General features: G+C 47.8%; 1 protein-coding gene across 2 annotated transcripts in view; it reads left to right on the forward strand.

Annotated features, from left to right (window-relative positions):
- Window positions 1-20,199, forward strand: part of LOC116357834 (pituitary adenylate cyclase-activating polypeptide type I receptor) — a 99,905-nt gene that overhangs the window by 45,741 nt on the left and 33,965 nt on the right. For both annotated transcript variants that reach the window (XM_031807290.1, XM_031807291.1), the window contains exons 9-10: window positions 8,869-8,929; window positions 9,811-9,880. In XM_031807290.1, the coding sequence (XP_031663150.1) occupies window positions 8,869-8,929; window positions 9,811-9,880 (131 nt within the window). The remainder of the gene's footprint in view (window positions 1-8,868; window positions 8,930-9,810; window positions 9,881-20,199) is intronic.

Consider the following 20,199-nt stretch of genomic DNA (forward strand, 5'->3'; position numbering starts at 1 on the left):
CATCTGTAAAAGTTTGTGAGTGCTTATGGAGAGAAGCCAAATTTCTTCAGCCTCCTGAGGTTGATTCAAGTGTGATTCGTAACACCACTCTACAAAGTAATCTAGGACCGGGCCATGATGTTCCTCATCATCATGCAACAGGCTGATCAAGGCAGTGGCATCAGCAAACTTAACGAGGTGACCTGTCAGGATGGGAACTAGTACAACTATTAGTGTACAGGATGTACAGGAGTGGAGACAAAACACACCTCTGAGGAGAGACTGTGGTGGTGGTGGAGTGGAGACACAACACATCCCTGAGGAGAGCCTGTGTTGGTGGTGGAGTGGGGACAAAACACACCTCTGAGGAGAGACTGTGGTGGTGGTGGAGTGGAGACACAACACATCCCTGAGGAGAGCCTGTGTTGGTGGTGGAGTGGAGGCAAAACACATCCCTGAGGAGAGCCTGTGTTGGTGGTGGAGTGGAGACAAAACACATCCCTGAGGAGAGACTGTGGTGGTGGTGGAGTGGAGACACAACACATCCCTGAGGAGAGCCTGTGTTGGTGGTGGAGTGGGGACAAAACACACCTCTGAGGAGAGACTGTGGTGGTGGTGGAGTGGAGACAAAACACATCCCTGAGGAGAGACTGTGGTGGTGGTGGAGTGGAGACACAACACATCCCTGAGGAGAGCCTGTGTTGGTGGTGGAGTGGAGGCAAAACACATCCCTGAGGAGAGCCTGTGTTGGTGGTGGAGTGGAGACTAAACACATCCCTGAGGAGAGACTGTGTTGGTGGTGGAGTGGGGACAAAACACATCCCTGTGTTGGTGGTGGAGTGGGGACAAAACACATCCCTGAGGAGAGACTGTGTTGGTGGTGGAGTGGAGGCAAAACACATCCCTGAGGAGAGCCTGTGTTGGTGGTGGAGTGGAGACTAAACACATCCCTGAGGAGAGACTGTGTTGGTGGTGGAGTGGAGACAAAACACATCCCTGTGTTGGTGGTGGAGTGGAGACACAACACATCCCTGAGGAGAGCCTGTGTTGGTGGTGGAGTGGAGGCAAAACACATCCCTGAGGAGAGCCTGTGTTGGTGGTGGAGTGGAGACTAAACACATCCCTGAGGAGAGACTGTGGTGGAGTGGAGACATAACACATCCCTGAGGAGAGACTGTGTTGGTGGTGGAGTGGAGACAAAACACATCCCTGAGGAGAGACTGTGTTGGTGGTGGAGTGGAGACACAACACATCCCTGAGGAGAGACTGTGTTGGTGGTGGAGTGGGGGACACAACACATCCCTGAGGAGAGACTGTGTTGGTGGTGGAGTGGAGACACAACACATCCCTGAGGAGAGACTGTGGTGGTGGAGTGGAGACAAAACACATCCCTGAGGAGAGACTGTGTTGGTGGTGGAGTGGAGACAAAACACATCCCTGAGGAGAGACTGTGTTGGTGGTGGAGTGGAGACAAAACACATCCCTGAGGAGAGACTGTGTTGGTGGTGGAGTGGAGACACAACACATCCGTGAGGAGAGACTGTGTTGGTGGTGGAGTGGAGACACAACACATCCCTGTGTTGGTGATGGAGTGGGGGACACAACACATCCCTGAGGAGAGACTGTGTTGGTGGTGGAGTGGAGACAAAACACATCCCTGTGTTGGTGGTGGAGTGGAGACACAACACATCCCTGAGGAGAGACTGTGGTGGTGGTGGAGTGGAGACACAACACATCCCTGAGGAGAGCCTGTGTTGGTGGTGGAGTGGGGGACACAACACATCCCTGAGGAGAGACTGTGTTGGTGGTGGAGTGGGGGACACTACACATTCCTGAGGAGAGACTGTGTTGGTGGTGGAGTGGGGGACACAACACATCCCTGTGTTGGTGGTGGAGTGGAGACACAACACATCCCTGAGGAGAGACTGTGTTGGTGGTGGAGTGGAGGCAAAACACATCCCTGAGGAGAGACTGTGTTGGTGGTGGAGTGGGGGACAAAACACATCCCTGTGTTGGTGGTGGAGTGGAGACACAACACATCCCTGAGGAGAGACTGTGTTGGTGGTGTAGTGGAGACACAACACATCCCTGAGGAGAGACTGTGTTGGTGGTGGAGTGGGGACAAAACACACCTCTGAGGAGAGACTGTGGTGGTGGTGGAGTGGAGACACAACACATCCCTGAGGAGAGCCTGTGTTGGTGGTGGAGTGGAGGCAAAACACATCCCTGAGGAGAGCCTGTGTTGGTGGTGGAGTGGAGACAAAACACATCCCTGAGGAGAGACTGTGTTGGTGGTGGAGTGGAGACAAAACACATCCCTGAGGAGAGACTGTGTTGGTGGTGGAGTGGAGACACAACACATCCCTGAGGAGAGACTGTGTTGGTGGTGGAGTGGGGGACACAACACATCCCTGAGGAGAGACTGTGTTGGTGGTGGAGTGGAGACACAACACATCCCTGAGGAGAGACTGTGGTGGTGGAGTGGAGACAAAACACATCCCTGAGGAGAGACTGTGTTGGTGGTGGAGTGGAGACAAAACACATCCCTGAGGAGAGACTGTGTTGGTGGTGGAGTGGAGACAAAACACATCCCTGAGGAGAGACTGTGTTGGTGGTGGAGTGGAGACACAACACATCCGTGAGGAGAGACTGTGTTGGTGGTGGAGTGGAGACACAACACATCCCTGTGTTGGTGATGGAGTGGGGGACACAACACATCCCTGAGGAGAGACTGTGTTGGTGGTGGAGTGGAGACAAAACACATCCCTGTGTTGGTGGTGGAGTGGAGACACAACACATCCCTGAGGAGAGACTGTGGTGGTGGTGGAGTGGAGACACAACACATCCCTGAGGAGAGCCTGTGTTGGTGGTGGAGTGGGGGACACAACACATCCCTGAGGAGAGACTGTGTTGGTGGTGGAGTGGGGGACACTACACATTCCTGAGGAGAGACTGTGTTGGTGGTGGAGTGGGGGACACAACACATCCCTGTGTTGGTGGTGGAGTGGAGACACAACACATCCCTGAGGAGAGACTGTGTTGGTGGTGGAGTGGAGGCAAAACACATCCCTGAGGAGAGACTGTGTTGGTGGTGGAGTGGGGGACAAAACACATCCCTGTGTTGGTGGTGGAGTGGAGACACAACACATCCCTGAGGAGAGACTGTGTTGGTGGTGTAGTGGAGACACAACACATCCCTGAGGAGAGACTGTGTTGGTGGTGGAGTGGGGACAAAACACACCTCTGAGGAGAGACTGTGGTGGTGGTGGAGTGGAGACACAACACATCCCTGAGGAGAGCCTGTGTTGGTGGTGGAGTGGAGGCAAAACACATCCCTGAGGAGAGCCTGTGTTGGTGGTGGAGTGGAGACAAAACACATCCCTGAGGAGAGACTGTGGTGGTGGTGGAGTGGAGACACAACACATCCCTGAGGAGAGCCTGTGTTGGTGGTGGAGTGGAGGCAAAACACATCCCTGAGGAGAGCCTGTGTTGGTGGTGGAGTGGAGACAAAACACATCCCTGAGGAGAGACTGTGGTGGTGGTGGAGTGGAGACACAACACATCCCTGAGGAGAGCCTGTGTTGGTGGTGGAGTGGGGACAAAACACACCTCTGAGGAGAGACTGTGGTGGTGGTGGAGTGGAGACAAAACACATCCCTGAGGAGAGACTGTGGTGGTGGTGGAGTGGAGACACAACACATCCCTGAGGAGAGCCTGTGTTGGTGGTGGAGTGGAGGCAAAACACATCCCTGAGGAGAGCCTGTGTTGGTGGTGGAGTGGAGACTAAACACATCCCTGAGGAGAGACTGTGTTGGTGGTGGAGTGGGGACAAAACACATCCCTGTGTTGGTGGTGGAGTGGGGACAAAACACATCCCTGAGGAGAGACTGTGTTGGTGGTGGAGTGGAGGCAAAACACATCCCTGAGGAGAGCCTGTGTTGGTGGTGGAGTGGAGACTAAACACATCCCTGAGGAGAGACTGTGTTGGTGGTGGAGTGGAGACAAAACACATCCCTGTGTTGGTGGTGGAGTGGAGACACAACACATCCCTGAGGAGAGCCTGTGTTGGTGGTGGAGTGGAGGCAAAACACATCCCTGAGGAGAGCCTGTGTTGGTGGTGGAGTGGAGACTAAACACATCCCTGAGGAGAGACTGTGGTGGAGTGGAGACATAACACATCCCTGAGGAGAGACTGTGTTGGTGGTGGAGTGGAGACAAAACACATCCCTGAGGAGAGACTGTGTTGGTGGTGGAGTGGAGACACAACACATCCCTGAGGAGAGACTGTGTTGGTGGTGGAGTGGGGGACACAACACATCCCTGAGGAGAGACTGTGTTGGTGGTGCGTATGTCCGACACGTGGGGACCTATTTTAACTCACTGTGAGCGTTGGCTCAGGAAGTCCTGAATGAGTCTCTGTGCCAGAATGTAGGGCTGGATTGTGTTGAAGGCAGAAGAAAAGTCAACAAACAGAACCCTGACATGGTATTTGGCTCTAGATGTCTGTAGACCATGTTAATACCCCCTCTAGATGTCTATAGACCATGTTAATACCCCCTCTAGATGTCTATAGACCATGTTAATACCCCCTCTAGATGACTATAGACCATGATAATACCCCCTCTAGATGTCTATAGACCACGTCGACCATGTTAATACCCCCTCTAGATGTCTATAGACCATGACAATACCCCCTCTAGATGTCTATAGACCATCTTAATACCCCCTCTAGATGTCTATAGACCATGTTAATACCCCCTCTAGATGTCTATAGACCATGTTAATATCCCCTCTAGATGTCTGTAGACCATGTTAATACCCCTTCTAGATGTCTATAGACCATGTTAATACCCCCTCTAGATGACTATAGACCATGATAATACCCCCTCTAGATGTCTATAGACCACGTCGACCATGTTAATACCCCCTCTAGATGTCTATAGACCATGTTAATACCTCCTCTAGATGTCTATAGACCATGTTAATACCCCCTCTAGGTGTCTATAGACCATGTTAATACCCCCTCTAGATGTCAATAGACCATGTTAATACCCCCTCTAGATGTCTATAGACCATGTTAATACCCCCTCTAGATGTCTATAGACCATGTAGACCATGTTAATACCCCCTCTAGATGTCTATAGACCATGTTAATACCCCCTCTAGATGTCTGTAGACCATGTTAATACCCCCACTAGATGTCTATAGACCATGATAATACCCCCTCTAGATGTCTATAGACCATGTTAATACCCCCTCTAGATGTCTATAGACCATGTTAATACCCCCTCTAGATGTCTATAGACCATGTTAATACCCCCTCTAGATGTCTATAGACCATGTTAATACCCCCTCTAGATGTCTATAGACCATGTTAATACCTCCTCTAGATGTCTGTAGACCATGTTAATACCCCCTCTAGGTGACTATAGACCATGTTAATACCCCCTCTAGATGTCTATAGACCATGTTAATACCCCCTCTAGATGTCTATAGACCATGTTAATACTCCTCTAGATGACTATAGACCATGTTAATACCCCCTCTAGATGTCTGTAGACCATGTTAATACCCCCTCTAGATGTCTGTAGACCATGTTAAGGAGGGTAAGAATGGCATCATCAACTCCTCTGCTAGGCTGATAGGCAAACTGAAATGGGTCGAGAAGCTTCCGGGTGACGCTGAGAATATGACTTTTCACAAGTTTCTCAAGGCATTTCATTACTAAGGATGTCAAGGCAACAGGAAGGTAGTCATTCAGCACAGAGGGATTAGATGCTTTAGGAATTGGTATAATTATTGAGTTCTTCCACAATGCTGGCACATGTTCTGGTCGAGTGAGGATTGGAAAAGGTCTGTAAAAGTTGTTCAGCACAGCTTTAACACATGTCCACTTAACGTGTCTGGGCTTTCGTATGTGTTACATCCGCTGCACAACTTTAAAACGTCAGACTGTTGAACAACATCTCTCTCAAACATTTGTAATGATGCTTCCATTTGTTTCACCTCCGACACGAAGTTGTCTGATTCAAATCTTGAGAAGAAAACATTCAGTTCATTAGCCATGTTCTGGCCCTCAGGTCCCCCAAGGTCAGCACTGGTTTTTCCCCTGCCTTGTGGGGGCACTAGCCGTGGATTTAATCCCTTGCCAGGTCACCCTTGTGTTTCCTGAGGAGAGGCTCCTCTCCACCCTTGTGTTTCCTGAGAGGCTCCTCTCCACCCTTGTGTTTCATGAGAGGCTCCTCTCCACCCTTGTATACCTCCTTGTCCACCAGTATGTCTTTTGATCTCACGTTGTACGTCTCTTAAAGCCTGTCTATCACCCTCAGCATAAACTGATCTCACGTTGTACATCTCTTAAAGCCTGTCTATCACCCTCAGCATAAACTGATCTCACGTTGTACATCTCTTAAAGCCTGTCTATCACCCTCAGCATAAACTGATCTCACGTTGTACATCTCTTAAAGCCTGTCTATCACCCTCAGCATAAACTGATCTCACGTTGTACATCTCTTAAAGCCTGTCTATCACCCTCAGCATAAACTGATCTCACGTTGTACATCTCTTAAAGCCTGTTTATCACCCTCAGCATAAACTGCCTTCTTCCTATCAAGTAGTGATTTTAGATGTTTTGATACCCAAGGCTTATTGTTAAGGAAGATTTTATAGGTTTTAGTAGGAACAACTGACTCAGCACAGAAGTTAACAGTCTGAAACAACATCTGTGAGTTCATCAAGATCAGAGCTGCTGTCCTCAAATACCTCCCACATAGTACAGTCAAAACACCCCTGGAGACCAAATACCTCCCACATAGTACAGTCAAAACACCCTGGAGACCAAATACCTCCCACATAGTACAGTCAAAACACCCTGGAGACCAAATACCTCCCACATAGTAGTCAAAACACCCCTGGAGACCAAATACCTCCCACATAGTACAGTCAAAACACCCCTGGAGACCAGATACCTCCCACATAGTAGTCAAAACACCCTGGTGACCATATACCTCCCACATAGTACAGTCAAAACACCCCTGGAGACCAGATACCTCCCACATAGTACAGTCAAAACACCCTGGAGACCAGATACCTCCTACATAGTAGTCAAAACACCCCCTGGAGAGGGAGAAACAGGAGGCGACAGTAGGTTGGCCTGAGGTAGTTTTAACTGTGGGTTTCACCCTCTCTAGGAGCCGACAGTAGGTTAGCCTGGGGTAGTTTTAACTGTGGGTTTCTCCCTCTCCAGGAGCCGACAGTCACGGCCCTTATCTGCTGGTTGAGCCCAATGTCACGGCCCTTATCTGTTGGTTGAACCCAATGTCACGGCCCTTATCTGTTGGTTGAACCCAATGTCACGGCCCTTATCTGTTGGTTGAGCCCAATGTCACGACCCTTATCTGCTGGTTGAACCCAATGCCACGACCCTTATCTGCTGGTTGAACCCAGTGTCACGGCCCTTATCTACTGGTTGAACCCAATGTTGTTGTCCTCATCTTCTGGTTGAACCCAATAGCCCTTATCTGCTGGTTCAACCCAATGTCGTTGTCCTCATCTTCTGGTTGAGCCGTGACGGCCCTTATCTGCTGGTTGAACCCAATGTCACAGCTCTTATCTGTTGGTTGAACCCAATATCACAGCCCTTATCTGTTGGTTGAACCCAATGTCACGACCTTTATCTGTTGGTTGAACCCAATGTCACGACCCTTATCTGCTGGTTGAACCCAATGTCACGACCCTTATCTGCTGGTTGAACCCAATGTCACGACCCTTATCTGCTGGTTGAACCCAATGTCACGACCTTTATCTGTTGGTTGAACCCAATGTCACGACCCTTATCTGCTGGTTGAACCCAATGTCACGACCCTTATCTGCTGGTTGAACCCAATGTCACGACCCTTATCTGCTGGTTGAACCCAATGTCACGACCTTTATCTGTTGGTTGAACCCAATGTCACGACCCTTATCTGCTGGTTGAACCCAATGTCACGACCCTTATCTGCTGGTTGAACCCAATCTCACAGCTCTTATCTGCTGGTTGAACCCAATGTCATGACCCTTATCTGCTGGTTGAACCCAATGTCACGGCCCTTATCTGCTGGTTGAACCCAATGTCGTTGTCCTCATCTTCTGGTTGAACCCAATCTCACAGCTCTTATCTGCTGGTTCAACCCAATTCCACGACCCTTATCTGTTGGTTGAACCCAATCTCACAGATCTTATCTGCTGGTTGAACCCAATCTCACAGCTCTTATCTGCTGGTTGAACCCAATGTCGTTGTCCTCATCGTCTGGTTGAGCCCAATGTCACGACCCTTATCTGCTGGTTGAACCCTTTTGTCTTCTAAGTCTTATCAATGTGTTCAGGTTTCAGATCAGATTCCTTATCTGTTCTCTCTGTCTTCAGGATTCAGATTAGATTCCTCATCTGTTCTCTCTGTCTTCAGGATTCAGATCAGATTCCTCATCTGTTCTCTCTGTCTTCAGGTTTCAGATCAGATTCCTTATCTGTTCTCTCTGTCTTCAGGTTTCATATCAGATTCCTCATCTGTTCTCTCTGTCTTCAGGATTCAGATCAGATTCCTTATTTGTTCTCTCTGTCTTCAGGTTTCAGATCAGATTCCTGATCTGTTCTCTCTGTCTTCAGGTTTCAGATCAGATTCCTCATCTGTTCTCTCTGTCTTCAGGATTCAGATCAGATTCCTGATCTGTTCTCTCTGTCTTCAGGTTTCAGATCAGATTCCTCATCTGTTCTCTCTGTCTTCAGGTTTCAGATCAGATTCCTCATCAATTCTCTCTGTCTTCAGGTTTCAGATCAGATTCCTGATCTGTTCTCTCTGTCTTCAGGATTCAGATCAGATTCCTGATCTGTTCTCTCTGTCTGTGTGTTTAGGTACTCCCACCATTTGTGTAACTGTCTGGGCTGCTCTGAGGCTTCACTTTGACGACACAAGGTACGTCCAAACCAGGGTTACATCTTTACATGACTCATGTAAAGATGTTTACAACAGACCTAGGAACTGCACATTCACTATCTGTTTATACCTCAATAACAAACTTGTGAACTTTTGAATAAAGAAAGTCTGCACATGACATATGCTGCTTCCAAGCTTTTTAATGTGCTTCCTTTAGCCTGTACCAGGTGAAGGTTTTTAATGTGCTTCCTTTAGCCTGTACCAGGTGAAGGTTTTTAATGTGCTTCCTTTAGCCTGTACCAGGTGAAGGTTTTTAATGTGCTTCCTTTAGCCTGTACCAGGTGAAGGTTTTTAATGTGCTTCCTTTAGCCTGTACCAGGTGAAGGTTTTTAATGTGCTTCCTTTAGCCTGTACCAGGTGAAGGTTTTTAATGTGCTTCCTTTAGCCTGTACCAGGTGAAGGTTTTTAATGTGCTTTCTTTAGCCTGTACCAGGTGAAGGTTTTTAATGTGCTTCCTTTAGCCTGTACCAGGTGAAGGTTTTTAATGTGCTTCCTTTAGCCTGTACCAGGTGAAGGTTTTTAATGTGCTTCCTTTAGCTTGTACCAGGTGAAGGTTTTTAATGTGCTTCCTTTAGCCTGTACCAGGTGAAGGTTTTTAATGTGCTTCCTTTAGCCTGTACCAGGTGAAGGCTATATCAAACCACAGCCTAATATATTTATTTATTATCGCTGATGTGATGTCATCGTTTAGAACCTTATAATATGGATAATAATATTTGTGTCCCAAACGGAGCCCTATTCCCTATATAGTGCCCTATCCCCTATGGGCCCTGGTCATACGCACTATAAAGGGCATAGGTTGCCTTTTGGGACAATATCAGTCTCACCCCCTGCTGTGTCTCTTGTCCTGTACCCTGTAGTTGCTGGGATACCAACAACACCACTGCCCTCTGGTGGGTGATCAAGGGACCTACGGTCGTCTCCATCATGGTGGGTGGAACAGGCTTTATCACGGCTGACCCAAATGGAACCCTATTCCCTAGATCAGTGGTTCTCAAACTGTGGGTCAAAGGGTCGGCGGGAGGGGGGGGGGGGGGCTGAGTTTAAGGAACTCAGTCAGGCTTTCAACTTCCTCTTGAAAGTAGTAATAGTAGAATACACAAGGTTTAGTTCTTCCTCTTAGACCTTAGAGAGCTATTATACAACGGTGGTAGACCTGATAAACAACGACGATGAGAGCCTATAGGGAGGAGGTCAGAGACCTGGCCGGGTGGTGCCAGGACAACAACCTCTCCCTCAACGATGAGACAGCCTATAGGGAGGAGGACAGAGACCTGGCCGGGTGGTGCCAGGACAACAACCTCTCCCTCAACGATGAGACAGCCTATAGGGAGGAGGACAGAGACCTGGCCGGGTGGTGCCAGGATAACAACCTCTCCCTCAACGTCAGCAAGACAAAGGAGCTGATTGTGGACTACAGGAAACGGAGGGCCGAGCCACACCCATCCACATTGACGAGGCTGTGGTGGATCGGATCAAGAGATTCAAGTTCTTCGGGGCTCCCGAGTGGCGTAGCGGTCTATATGCATCTCAGTGCCGGATCCAGGCTGGGCGGCACACAATTGGCTAAGCGTCGTCTGGGTTTGGCCGGGGTAGGCCGTCATTGTAAATAATACTTTTTTCTTAACTGACTTGCCTACTTAAATAAAGGTTACATTTTTTTACAAATGTAAATATCACTAAGAAATTAACATTGTCCACACACCAACACAGTCGTGAAGAAGTCACGACAAGTCCTCTTCCCCCTCTGGAGGCTGAAAAGATTGAGAACGGGTCCTCAGATCCTCAAAAAGTTCTACAGCTGCACCATTGAGAGCATCTTGACTGGCTGCATCACCGCCTGGTATGTCAACTCTTTGGCATCCCTCCGCAAGGCGATACAGAGGGTAGTGTGTACGGCACAGTACTGGGGCCAAGCTTCCTGACATCCAGGACCTCTATACCAGGCGGTGTCAGAGGAAGGCCCTAAAAATGGTCAAAGACTCCAGCCACCCAAGTCATAGACTGTTCTCTCTGCTACCGCACGGCAGGCAGTACCAATGTACCAAGTATGGAACCACGGGCCCCAAACAGCTTCTACTCCCAACCCTTTAAGTCTGCTAAACAGCTACCCGGAGAGAACAGACCCGGACTATCTGCGTTGACCCTTTTTTGCACTAACTATTTTGATTCATTAAATGAAATCACATTTTATTGGTATACAACAGGTATTCGGCACTAAAGCAAAGTACCATTTTTTTTTAAGTAACACAATAAAATAACAATAACGAGGCTATATACAGGGGGCACCGGTACAGAGTCAATGTGGAGGCTATATACAAGGGGCACCGGTACAGAGTCAATGTGGAGGCTATATACAGGGGGCACCGGTACAGAGTCAATGTGGAGGCTATAAACAGGTGGTGCCGGTACAGAGTCAATGTGGAGGCTATAAACAGGTGGTGCCGGTACAGAGTCAATGTGGAGGCTATAAACAGGTGGTGCCGGTACAGAGTCAATGTGGAGGCTATAAACAGGTGGTGCCGGTACAGAGTCAATGTGGAGGCTATAAACAGGTGGTGCCGGTACAGAGTCAATGTGGAGGCTATAAACAGGTGGTGCCGGTACAGAGTCAATGTGGAGGCTATAAACAGGTGGTACCGGTACAGAGTCAATGTGGAGGCTATATACAGGGGGTACCGGTACAGAGTCAATGTGCAGGTTAGTCGAGGTAATTTGTACTTGTAGGTATGGGTATAGTGACTATGCATATGTAATAAGCAGCAAGTAGCAGCAGTGTAAAAACAAATGGAGGAGGGTGGGGGGTGTCAATGTAAATAATCCAGGTGGCTAATTGATTAATTGTTTAGCAGTCTTATGGCTTATGGGTTAGAAGGTGTTAAGGAGCCTTTTGGTCCTAGACTTGGTGCTCTGGTAAGGCTTGCCGTGCAGTAGCAGAAAAAACAGACTGTGACTTGGGGCTTCCTCTGACACCACCTAGTATATTGGTCCTGGATGGCAGAAAGCTTGGTGTTGTACTGGTTCATATGTACTTCCCTCTGTAGCGCCTTACGGTCAGATGCTGAGCAGTTACCATACCAGGCGGTGATGCAAGTGGTCAGGATGCTCTCGATGGTGCAGCTGTAGAACTTTTTGAGGATCTCATGCCAATCTCCTGAGGGGGAAAATGTTTTGTCGTGCCCTCTTCACGTCTGTCTTGGTGTGTTTGGACCATGATAGCTCGTTGGTGATGTGGAAACCAAGGAACTTGAATCTCTCGACCTGCTGCACTGCAGCCCCGTTGATGTTAATGGGAGCCTGTTCGGCCCACCTTTTCCTGTAGTCCACAATCAGCTCCTTTGTCTTGATCACATTGAGGGAGAGGTTGTTGCCCTGGCATCACACTGCCAGGTCTCTGACCTGCTCCCTAATGGCTGTCTCATCGTTGTCAGTGATCAGACCTACCACTGTTTTGTCGTCATCAAACTTAATGATGATATTAGAGTCATGTTTGGCCAAGCAGTCGTGGGTGAACAGGGAGTACAGGAGGGAATTGAGCACGAACCCCTGAAGGGCCCCCGTGTTGAGGATCAGCGTGGCGGATTTGTTGTTACCTAACCTTACCACCTGGGGGCAGCACGTCAGGAAGTCCAGGATCCAGTTGCAGAGGGGGGTGTTTATAGTCCCAGGGTCCTTAGCTTAGTGATGAGCTTTGTGGATACTACGGTGTTGAACGCTGAGCTGTAGTCAATGAACAGCATTCTCACGTAGGTGATCCTTTTATCCAGGTGGGAAAGGGCAGTGTGGAGTGAAATAGAGATTGCATCATCTGTGGATCTGTTAGGGCAGTATGTGAATTGGAGTGGGTCTAGGGTTCCTGGGATGATGGTGTTTATGTGAGCCATTACCAGCCTTTCAAAGCACTTCATGGCTACCGATGTGAGTGCTTACGGGTCAGTAGTCATTTAGGCAGGTTACCTTCGCTTCTTTGGTCACAGGGACTATGGTGATCTGCTTGAAACATGTAGGCATTACAGACTCGGACAGGGAGGTTGAAAATGTCAGTGAAGACACTTGACAGTTTTTATCTTATTTTTATTTCACCTTTATTTAACCAGGTGTTTATATATATAACCCTAACCCTTTATTTAACCAGGTGTTTATATATATAACCCTAACCCTTTATTTAACCAGGTATTTATATATATAACCCTAACCCTTTATTTAACCAGGTATTTATATATATAACCCTAACCCTTTATTTAACCAGGTATTTATATATATAACCCTAACCCTTTATTTAACCAGGTATTTATATATATAACCCTAACCCTTTATTTAACCAGGTGTTTATATATATAACCCTAACCCTTTATTTAACCAGGTAGGCCAGTTGAGAACAAGTCCTCATTTACAACTGTGACCTGGCCAAGATAAAGCAAAGCAGTGCGACACAAACAACAACACAGAGTTACACATAAACAAACATACAGTCAAACACACAAAAATATATATGTACAGTGTGTGCAAATGTAGGAGATTAGGGAGGTAAGGCAATAAATAGGCCATAGAGGTGAAAATAATTACAATTACAATTTAGCATTTATTTATTTATTTTATTTCACCTTTATTTAAACAGGTAGGCAAGTTGAGAACAAGTTTTCATTTACAATTGCGACCTGGCCAAGATAAAGCAATACTGGAGCGATAGATGTGCAGATGACGATGTGCAAATAGAGATACTGGGGTGCAAAAAAGCAAGAGGGTAAGTAATAATATGGGATGAGGTAGTTGGGTGGTCTATTTACACATTGGCTGTGTACAGCTTTAGAGATTTTTGCAATCCGTTCCAGTCATTGGCAGCAGAGAACTGGAAGGAAAGACGGCCAAGGGAAGTGTTGGCTTTGGGGATGACCAGTGAAATATACCTGCTGGAGCGCGTGCTATGGGTGGGTGTTGCTATGATGACCAGTGAGATATACCTGCTGGAGCGCGTGCTATGGGTGGGTGTTGCTATGGTGACCAGTGTGATATACCTGCTGGAGCGTGTGCTATGGGTGGGTGTTGCTATGGTGACCAGTGTGATATACCTGCTGGAGCGTGTGCTATGGGTGGGTGTTGCTATGGTGACCAGTGTGATATACCTGCTGGAGCGTGTGCTATGGGTGGGTGTTGCTATGGTGACCAGTGAAATATACCTGCTGGAGCGTGTGCTATGGGTGGGTGTTGCTATGGTGACCAGTAAGATATACCTGCTGGAGCGCGTGCTATGGGTGGGTGTTGCTATGGTCACCAGTAAGATATACCTGCTGGAGCGTGTGCTATAGGTAGGTGTTGCTATGGTGACCAGTGAAATATACCTGCTGGAGCGCGTGCTATGGGTGGGTGTTGCTATCGTGACCACTGAAATATACCTGCTGGAGCGTGTGCTATGGGTGGGTGTTGCTATGGTCACCAGTAAGATATACCTGCTGGAGCGCGTGCTATGGGTGGGTGTTGCTATGGTCACCAGTAAGATATACCTGCTGGAGCGTGTGCTATGGGTGGGTGTTGCTATGGTCACCAGTGAGCTGAAATAAGGTGGGGCTTTACCTAGCAAAGACTTATAGATGAAGCGAGGGCCAGCCAACGAGAGCATACAGGTCCCAGTGGTGGGTAGTATATGGGGCTTTGGTGATGAAACGGATTGCACTGTGATAGACTACATCCAGTTTGCTGAGTAGAGTGTTTGGAGGCTATTTTATAGATGACATCGCCGATGTCAAGGATTGGTAGGATAGTCTGTTTTATGAGGGTATGTTTGACAGCATGAGTGAAGGAGGCTTTGTTGCGAAATAGGAAGCCGATTCTAGATTTCATTTTTGATTGGAGATGCTTAATGTGAGGCTGGAAAGTAGAGTTTACAGTCTAACCAGACACCTAGGTATTTGTAGTTGTCCGCATATTCTAGGTCAGAACCGTCCAGAGTAGTGATGCTTGTCGGGCGGGAGGGTGCGGGCAGCGATCGGTTGAAGAGCATGCGTTTAGTTTTACTAGCATTTAAGAGCAGTTGGAGGCCACGGAAGGAGAGTTGTATGGCATTGAAGCTCGTCTGGAGGTTAGTTAACACAGTGTCCAGATGTATACCGAATGGTGTCGTCTGCGTAGAGGTGGATCAGAGAATCACCAGCAGCAAGAGTGATATCATTGATATATACAGAGAAAAGAGTCGGCCCTACAATTGAACCCTGTGGCACCCCCACAGAGACTGCCAGAGGTCCGGACAACAGGCCCTCCGATTTGACACATTGAACTCTATCTGAGAAGTAGTTGGTGAACCAGGCGAGGCAGTCATTTGAGAAACCAAGGCTGTTTAGTCTGCCGATAAGAATGTGGTGATTGACAGAGTCGAAAGCCTTGGCCAGGTCGATGAAGACGGCTGCCCAGTACACAGTCTTTTATCGATGGCGGTTATGATATAGTTTAGGATCTTGAGCATGGCTGAGGTGAACCCATGACCAGCTTGGAAACCAGATTGCATAGTGGAGAAGGTACGGTGGGATTCAAAATGGTCGGTGATCTGTTTATTAACTTGGCTTTCAAAGATTTTAGAACAGCAGGGCAGGATGGATATAGGTCTATAACAGTTTGGGTCTAGAGTGTCTCCCCCTTTGAAGAGAGGGATGACCACGGTAGCTTTCCCATCTTTGGGGATGAAAGAGAGGTTGAATAAGCTAGTAATAGGGGTTGCAACCATTTCTGTGGATAATTTTAGGAAGAGGGGATTCTGATTGTCTAGTCCAGCTGATTTATAGGGATCCATATTTTGCAGCTCTTTCAGAACATCGGGTGAAGGAGAAGGGGGGGGGGGCAAGTTGCTGCAGGGGGTGTTGAGATGTTGGCCGGGGTAGCCAGGTGGAAAGCATGGCCAGCGGTGGAAGAATTGCTTATTGAAATGATCGATTATCGTAGATTTAACGGTGGTGACAGTGTTTCCTATCCTCAGTGCAATGGGCAGCTGGGAGGAGGTGCTCTTATTCTCCATGGACTTTACAGTGTCCCAAAACGTTTTGGAATTAGTGCTACAGGAAGCAAATTTCTGTTTGAAAAAGCTAGCCTTAGCTTTCCTAACTGACTGAGTGTTCCTGACTGCTTGCAGGAGTGTTTTAGGGAGCGTTTGACAGTGATGAGGTGTGGTCGTTTGACCGCGGACCCATTACGCACACAGGCAATGAGGCAGTAATCGCTGAGATCCTGGTTGAAGACAGTGGAGGTGTATTTGGAGGGCGAGTTGGTCAGGATAATATCTATGAGGGTGCCCATGTTTACGAATTTAGGGTTGTACCTGGTGGTTTCCTTGATAATTTGTGTGAGATTGAGGGCATCTAGCTTAGATTGTAGGACTGCTGGGGTGTTAAGCATATCCCAATTTAGGTCACCTAACAGAATGAACTCTGAAGATAGATGGGGGGCAATCAATTCACATATGGTGTCCATGGCACAGCTGGGAGCTGAGGGGGGTCTATAACAGGCGGCAACAGTGAGAGACTCACATATGGTATATATTGTTCGGCTACCCGGGAGATGGGCCTAGCTCGAGGCTAGTTCCAGGCTAACTGGTGCTTGCTTCGGGACAGAGACGTTAGCCAGGAGTAGCCACTCGGATAGCGATCAGTATAAGGCCATAGGCAAACAGGAAAATGCTCATCCAGAGGCGGTGCTCCTAGTTGCCGGGAACCTTAATGCAGGGAAACTTAAATTTGTTTTTACCTCATTTCTGTGCAACCAGAGGAAAACAAATTGGAGACTACTTTCACTCCATTTGGATATATCTGACGATAGTTCTATCCTCCTGATTTCTGCTAACAAGCGAAAACTAAAGCAGGAAGTACCAGTGACTCGCTGGATACTGAAGTGGTCAGATGACGCAGATGCAGAAAGCTGCAGGACTGTTTTGCTAGCACAGACTGGAATATGTTCCGGGATTCATCCCATGGCATCGAGGAGTATACCACCTCAGTATAGATCCAAACGGCTTAACAGCTTCTAGCCCCATAAGACTGCTGACCAGCTAATCAAATGGACTATTTACAATCAATTTACTCCTACCTTCATGTACATATTACCTCAGTTACCTCGACTAATCTGTACCCTCGCACATTGACTCGGTACCAGTACCCCCTGTATATAGCCTCCACATTGACTCGGTACCAGTACCCCCTGTATATAGCCTCCACATTGACTTTGTACCGGTACCCCCCTGTATATAGCCTCCACATTGACTCTGTACTGTTAAACCCTGTATATAGCCTCCACATTGACTCTGTTCCAGTACCCCCTGTATATAGCCTCCACATTGACTCTGTACTGTAAAACCCTGTATATAGCCTCCACATTGACTTTGTACCGGTACCCCCTGTATATAGCCTCCACATTGACTCTGTACCGGTACCCCCTGTATATAGCCTCCACATTGACTCTGTACCGTAATACCCTGTATATAGCCTCCACATTGACTCTGTACCGTAATACCCTGTATATAGCCTCCACATTGACTCTGTACCGGTACCCCCTGTATATAGCCTCCACATTGACTCTGTACTGGTACCCCCTGTATATAGCCTCCACATTGACTCTGTACCGGTACTCCCCTGTATATAGCCTCCACATTGACTCTGTATCGGTACCCCCCTGTATATAGCCTCCACATTGACTCTGTACCGGTACCCCCTGTATATAGCCTCCACATTGACTCTGTACCGGTACCCCCTGTATATAGCCTCCACATTGACTCTGTACCGGTACCCCCTGTATATAGCCTCCACATTGACTCTGTACCGGTACCCCCTGTATATAGCCTCCACATTGATTCTGTACCGTAATACCCTGTATATAGCCACCACATTGACTCTGTACCGTAATACCCTGTATATAGCCTCCACATTGACTCTGTACGGTAATACCCTGTATATAGCCTCCACATTGACTCTGTACCGTAATACCCTGTATATAGCCTCCACATTGACTCTGTACCGTAATACCCTGTATATAGCCTCCACATTGACTCTGTACCGTAACACCCTGTATATAGCCACCACATTGACTCTGTACCGTAATACCCTGTATATAGCCTCCACATTGACTCTGTACCGTAATACCCTGTATATAGCCTCCACATTGACTCTGTACCGTAATACCCTGTATATAGCCTCCACATTGACTCTGTACCGTAATACCCTGTATATAGCCACCACATTGACTCTGTACCGTAATACCCTGTATATAGCCTCCACATTGACTCTGTACCGTAACACCCTGTATATAGCCTCCACATTGACTCTGTACCGTAATACCCTGTATATAGCCTCCACATTGACTCTGTACCGTAATACCCTGTATATAGCCTCCACATTGACTCTGTACCGTAATACCCTGTATATAGCCTCCACATTGACTCTGTACCGTAATACCCTGTATATAGCCTCCACATTGACTCTGTACCGTAATACCCTGTATATAGTCTCCACATTGACTCTGTACCGGTACACCCTGTATATAGCCTCCACATTGACTCTGTACCGGTACACCCTGTATATAGCCTCCACATTGACTCTGTACCGTAATACCCTGTATATAGCCTCCACATTGACTCTGTACCGTAACACCCTGTATATAGCCTCCACATTGACTCTGTACCGTAATACCCTGTATATAGCCTCCACATTGACTCTGTACCGTAATACCCTGTATATAGCCTCCACATTGACTCTGTACGGTAATACCCTGTATATAGCCTCCACATTGACTCTGTACCGGTACCCCCTGTATATAGCCCCCACATTGACTCTGTACCGGTAGCCCCTGTATATAGTCTCCACATTGACTCTGTACCGGTACCCCCTGTATATAGCCTCCACATTGACTCTGTACCGTAATACCCTGTATATAGCCTCCACATTGACTCTGTACCGTAACACCCTGTATATAGCCTCCACATTGACTCTGTACCGTAATACCCTGTATATAGCCTCCACATTGACTCTGTACCGTAACACCCTGTATATAGCCTCCACATTGACTCTGTACCGTAACACCCTGTATATAGCCCCCACATTGACTCTGTACCGGTAGCCCCTGTATATAGTCTCCACATTGACTCTGTACCGGTAGCCCCTGTATATAGCCTCCACATTGACTCTGTACCGTAATACCCTGTATATAGCCTCCACATTGACTCTGTACCGTAACACCCTGTATATAGCCTCCACATTGACTCTGTACCGTAATACCCTGTATATAGCCTCCACATTGACTCTGTACCGTAACACCCTGTATATAGCCTCCACATTGACTCTGTACTGGTACCCCCTGTATATAGCCTCCACATTGACTCTGTACCGGTACCCCCTGTATATAGCCTCCACATTGACTCTGTACCGTAACACCCTGTATATAGCCTCCACATTGACTCTGTACTGGTACCCCCTGTATATAGCCTCCACATTGACTCTGTACCGGCACCCCCTGTATATAGCCTCCACATTGACTCTGTACCGGTACCCCCTGTATATAGCCTCCACATTGACTCTGTACTGTAACACCCTTTATATAGCCTCCACATTGACTCAGTACCGGTACCCCCTGTATATAGCCTCCACATTGACTCAGTACCGGTACCCCCTGTATATAGCCTCTACATTGACTCTGTACCGTAATACCCTGTATATAGCCTCCACATTGACTCTGTACCGTAATACCCTGTATATAGCCTCCACATTGACTCTGTACCGTAACACCCTGTATATAGCCTCCACATTGACTCTGTACCGTAACACCCTGTATATAGCCTCCACATTGACTCTGTACCGTAATATCCTGTATATAGCCTCCACATTGACTCTGTACCGTAATACCCTGTATATAGCCTCTACATTGACTCTGTACCGTAATACCCTGTATATTGCCTCCACATTGACTCTGTACCGTAACACCCTGTATATAGCCTCCACATTGACTCTGTACCGTAATACCCTGTATATAGCCTCCACATTGACTCTGTACCGTAACACCCTGTATATAGCCTCCACATTGACTCTGTACCGTAACACCCTGTATATAGCCCCCACATTGACTCTGTACCGGTAGCCCCTGTATATAGTCTCCACATTGACTCTGTACCGGTACCCCCTGTATATAGCCTCCACATTGACTCTGTACCGTAATACCCTGTATATAGCCTCCACATTGACTCTGTACCGTAACACCCTGTATATAGCCTCCACATTGACTCT

This window comes from Oncorhynchus kisutch, linkage group LG27, assembly GCF_002021735.2.
Source record: "Oncorhynchus kisutch isolate 150728-3 linkage group LG27, Okis_V2, whole genome shotgun sequence".
In the NCBI taxonomy this organism is placed as follows: Eukaryota; Metazoa; Chordata; class Actinopteri; order Salmoniformes; family Salmonidae; genus Oncorhynchus; species Oncorhynchus kisutch.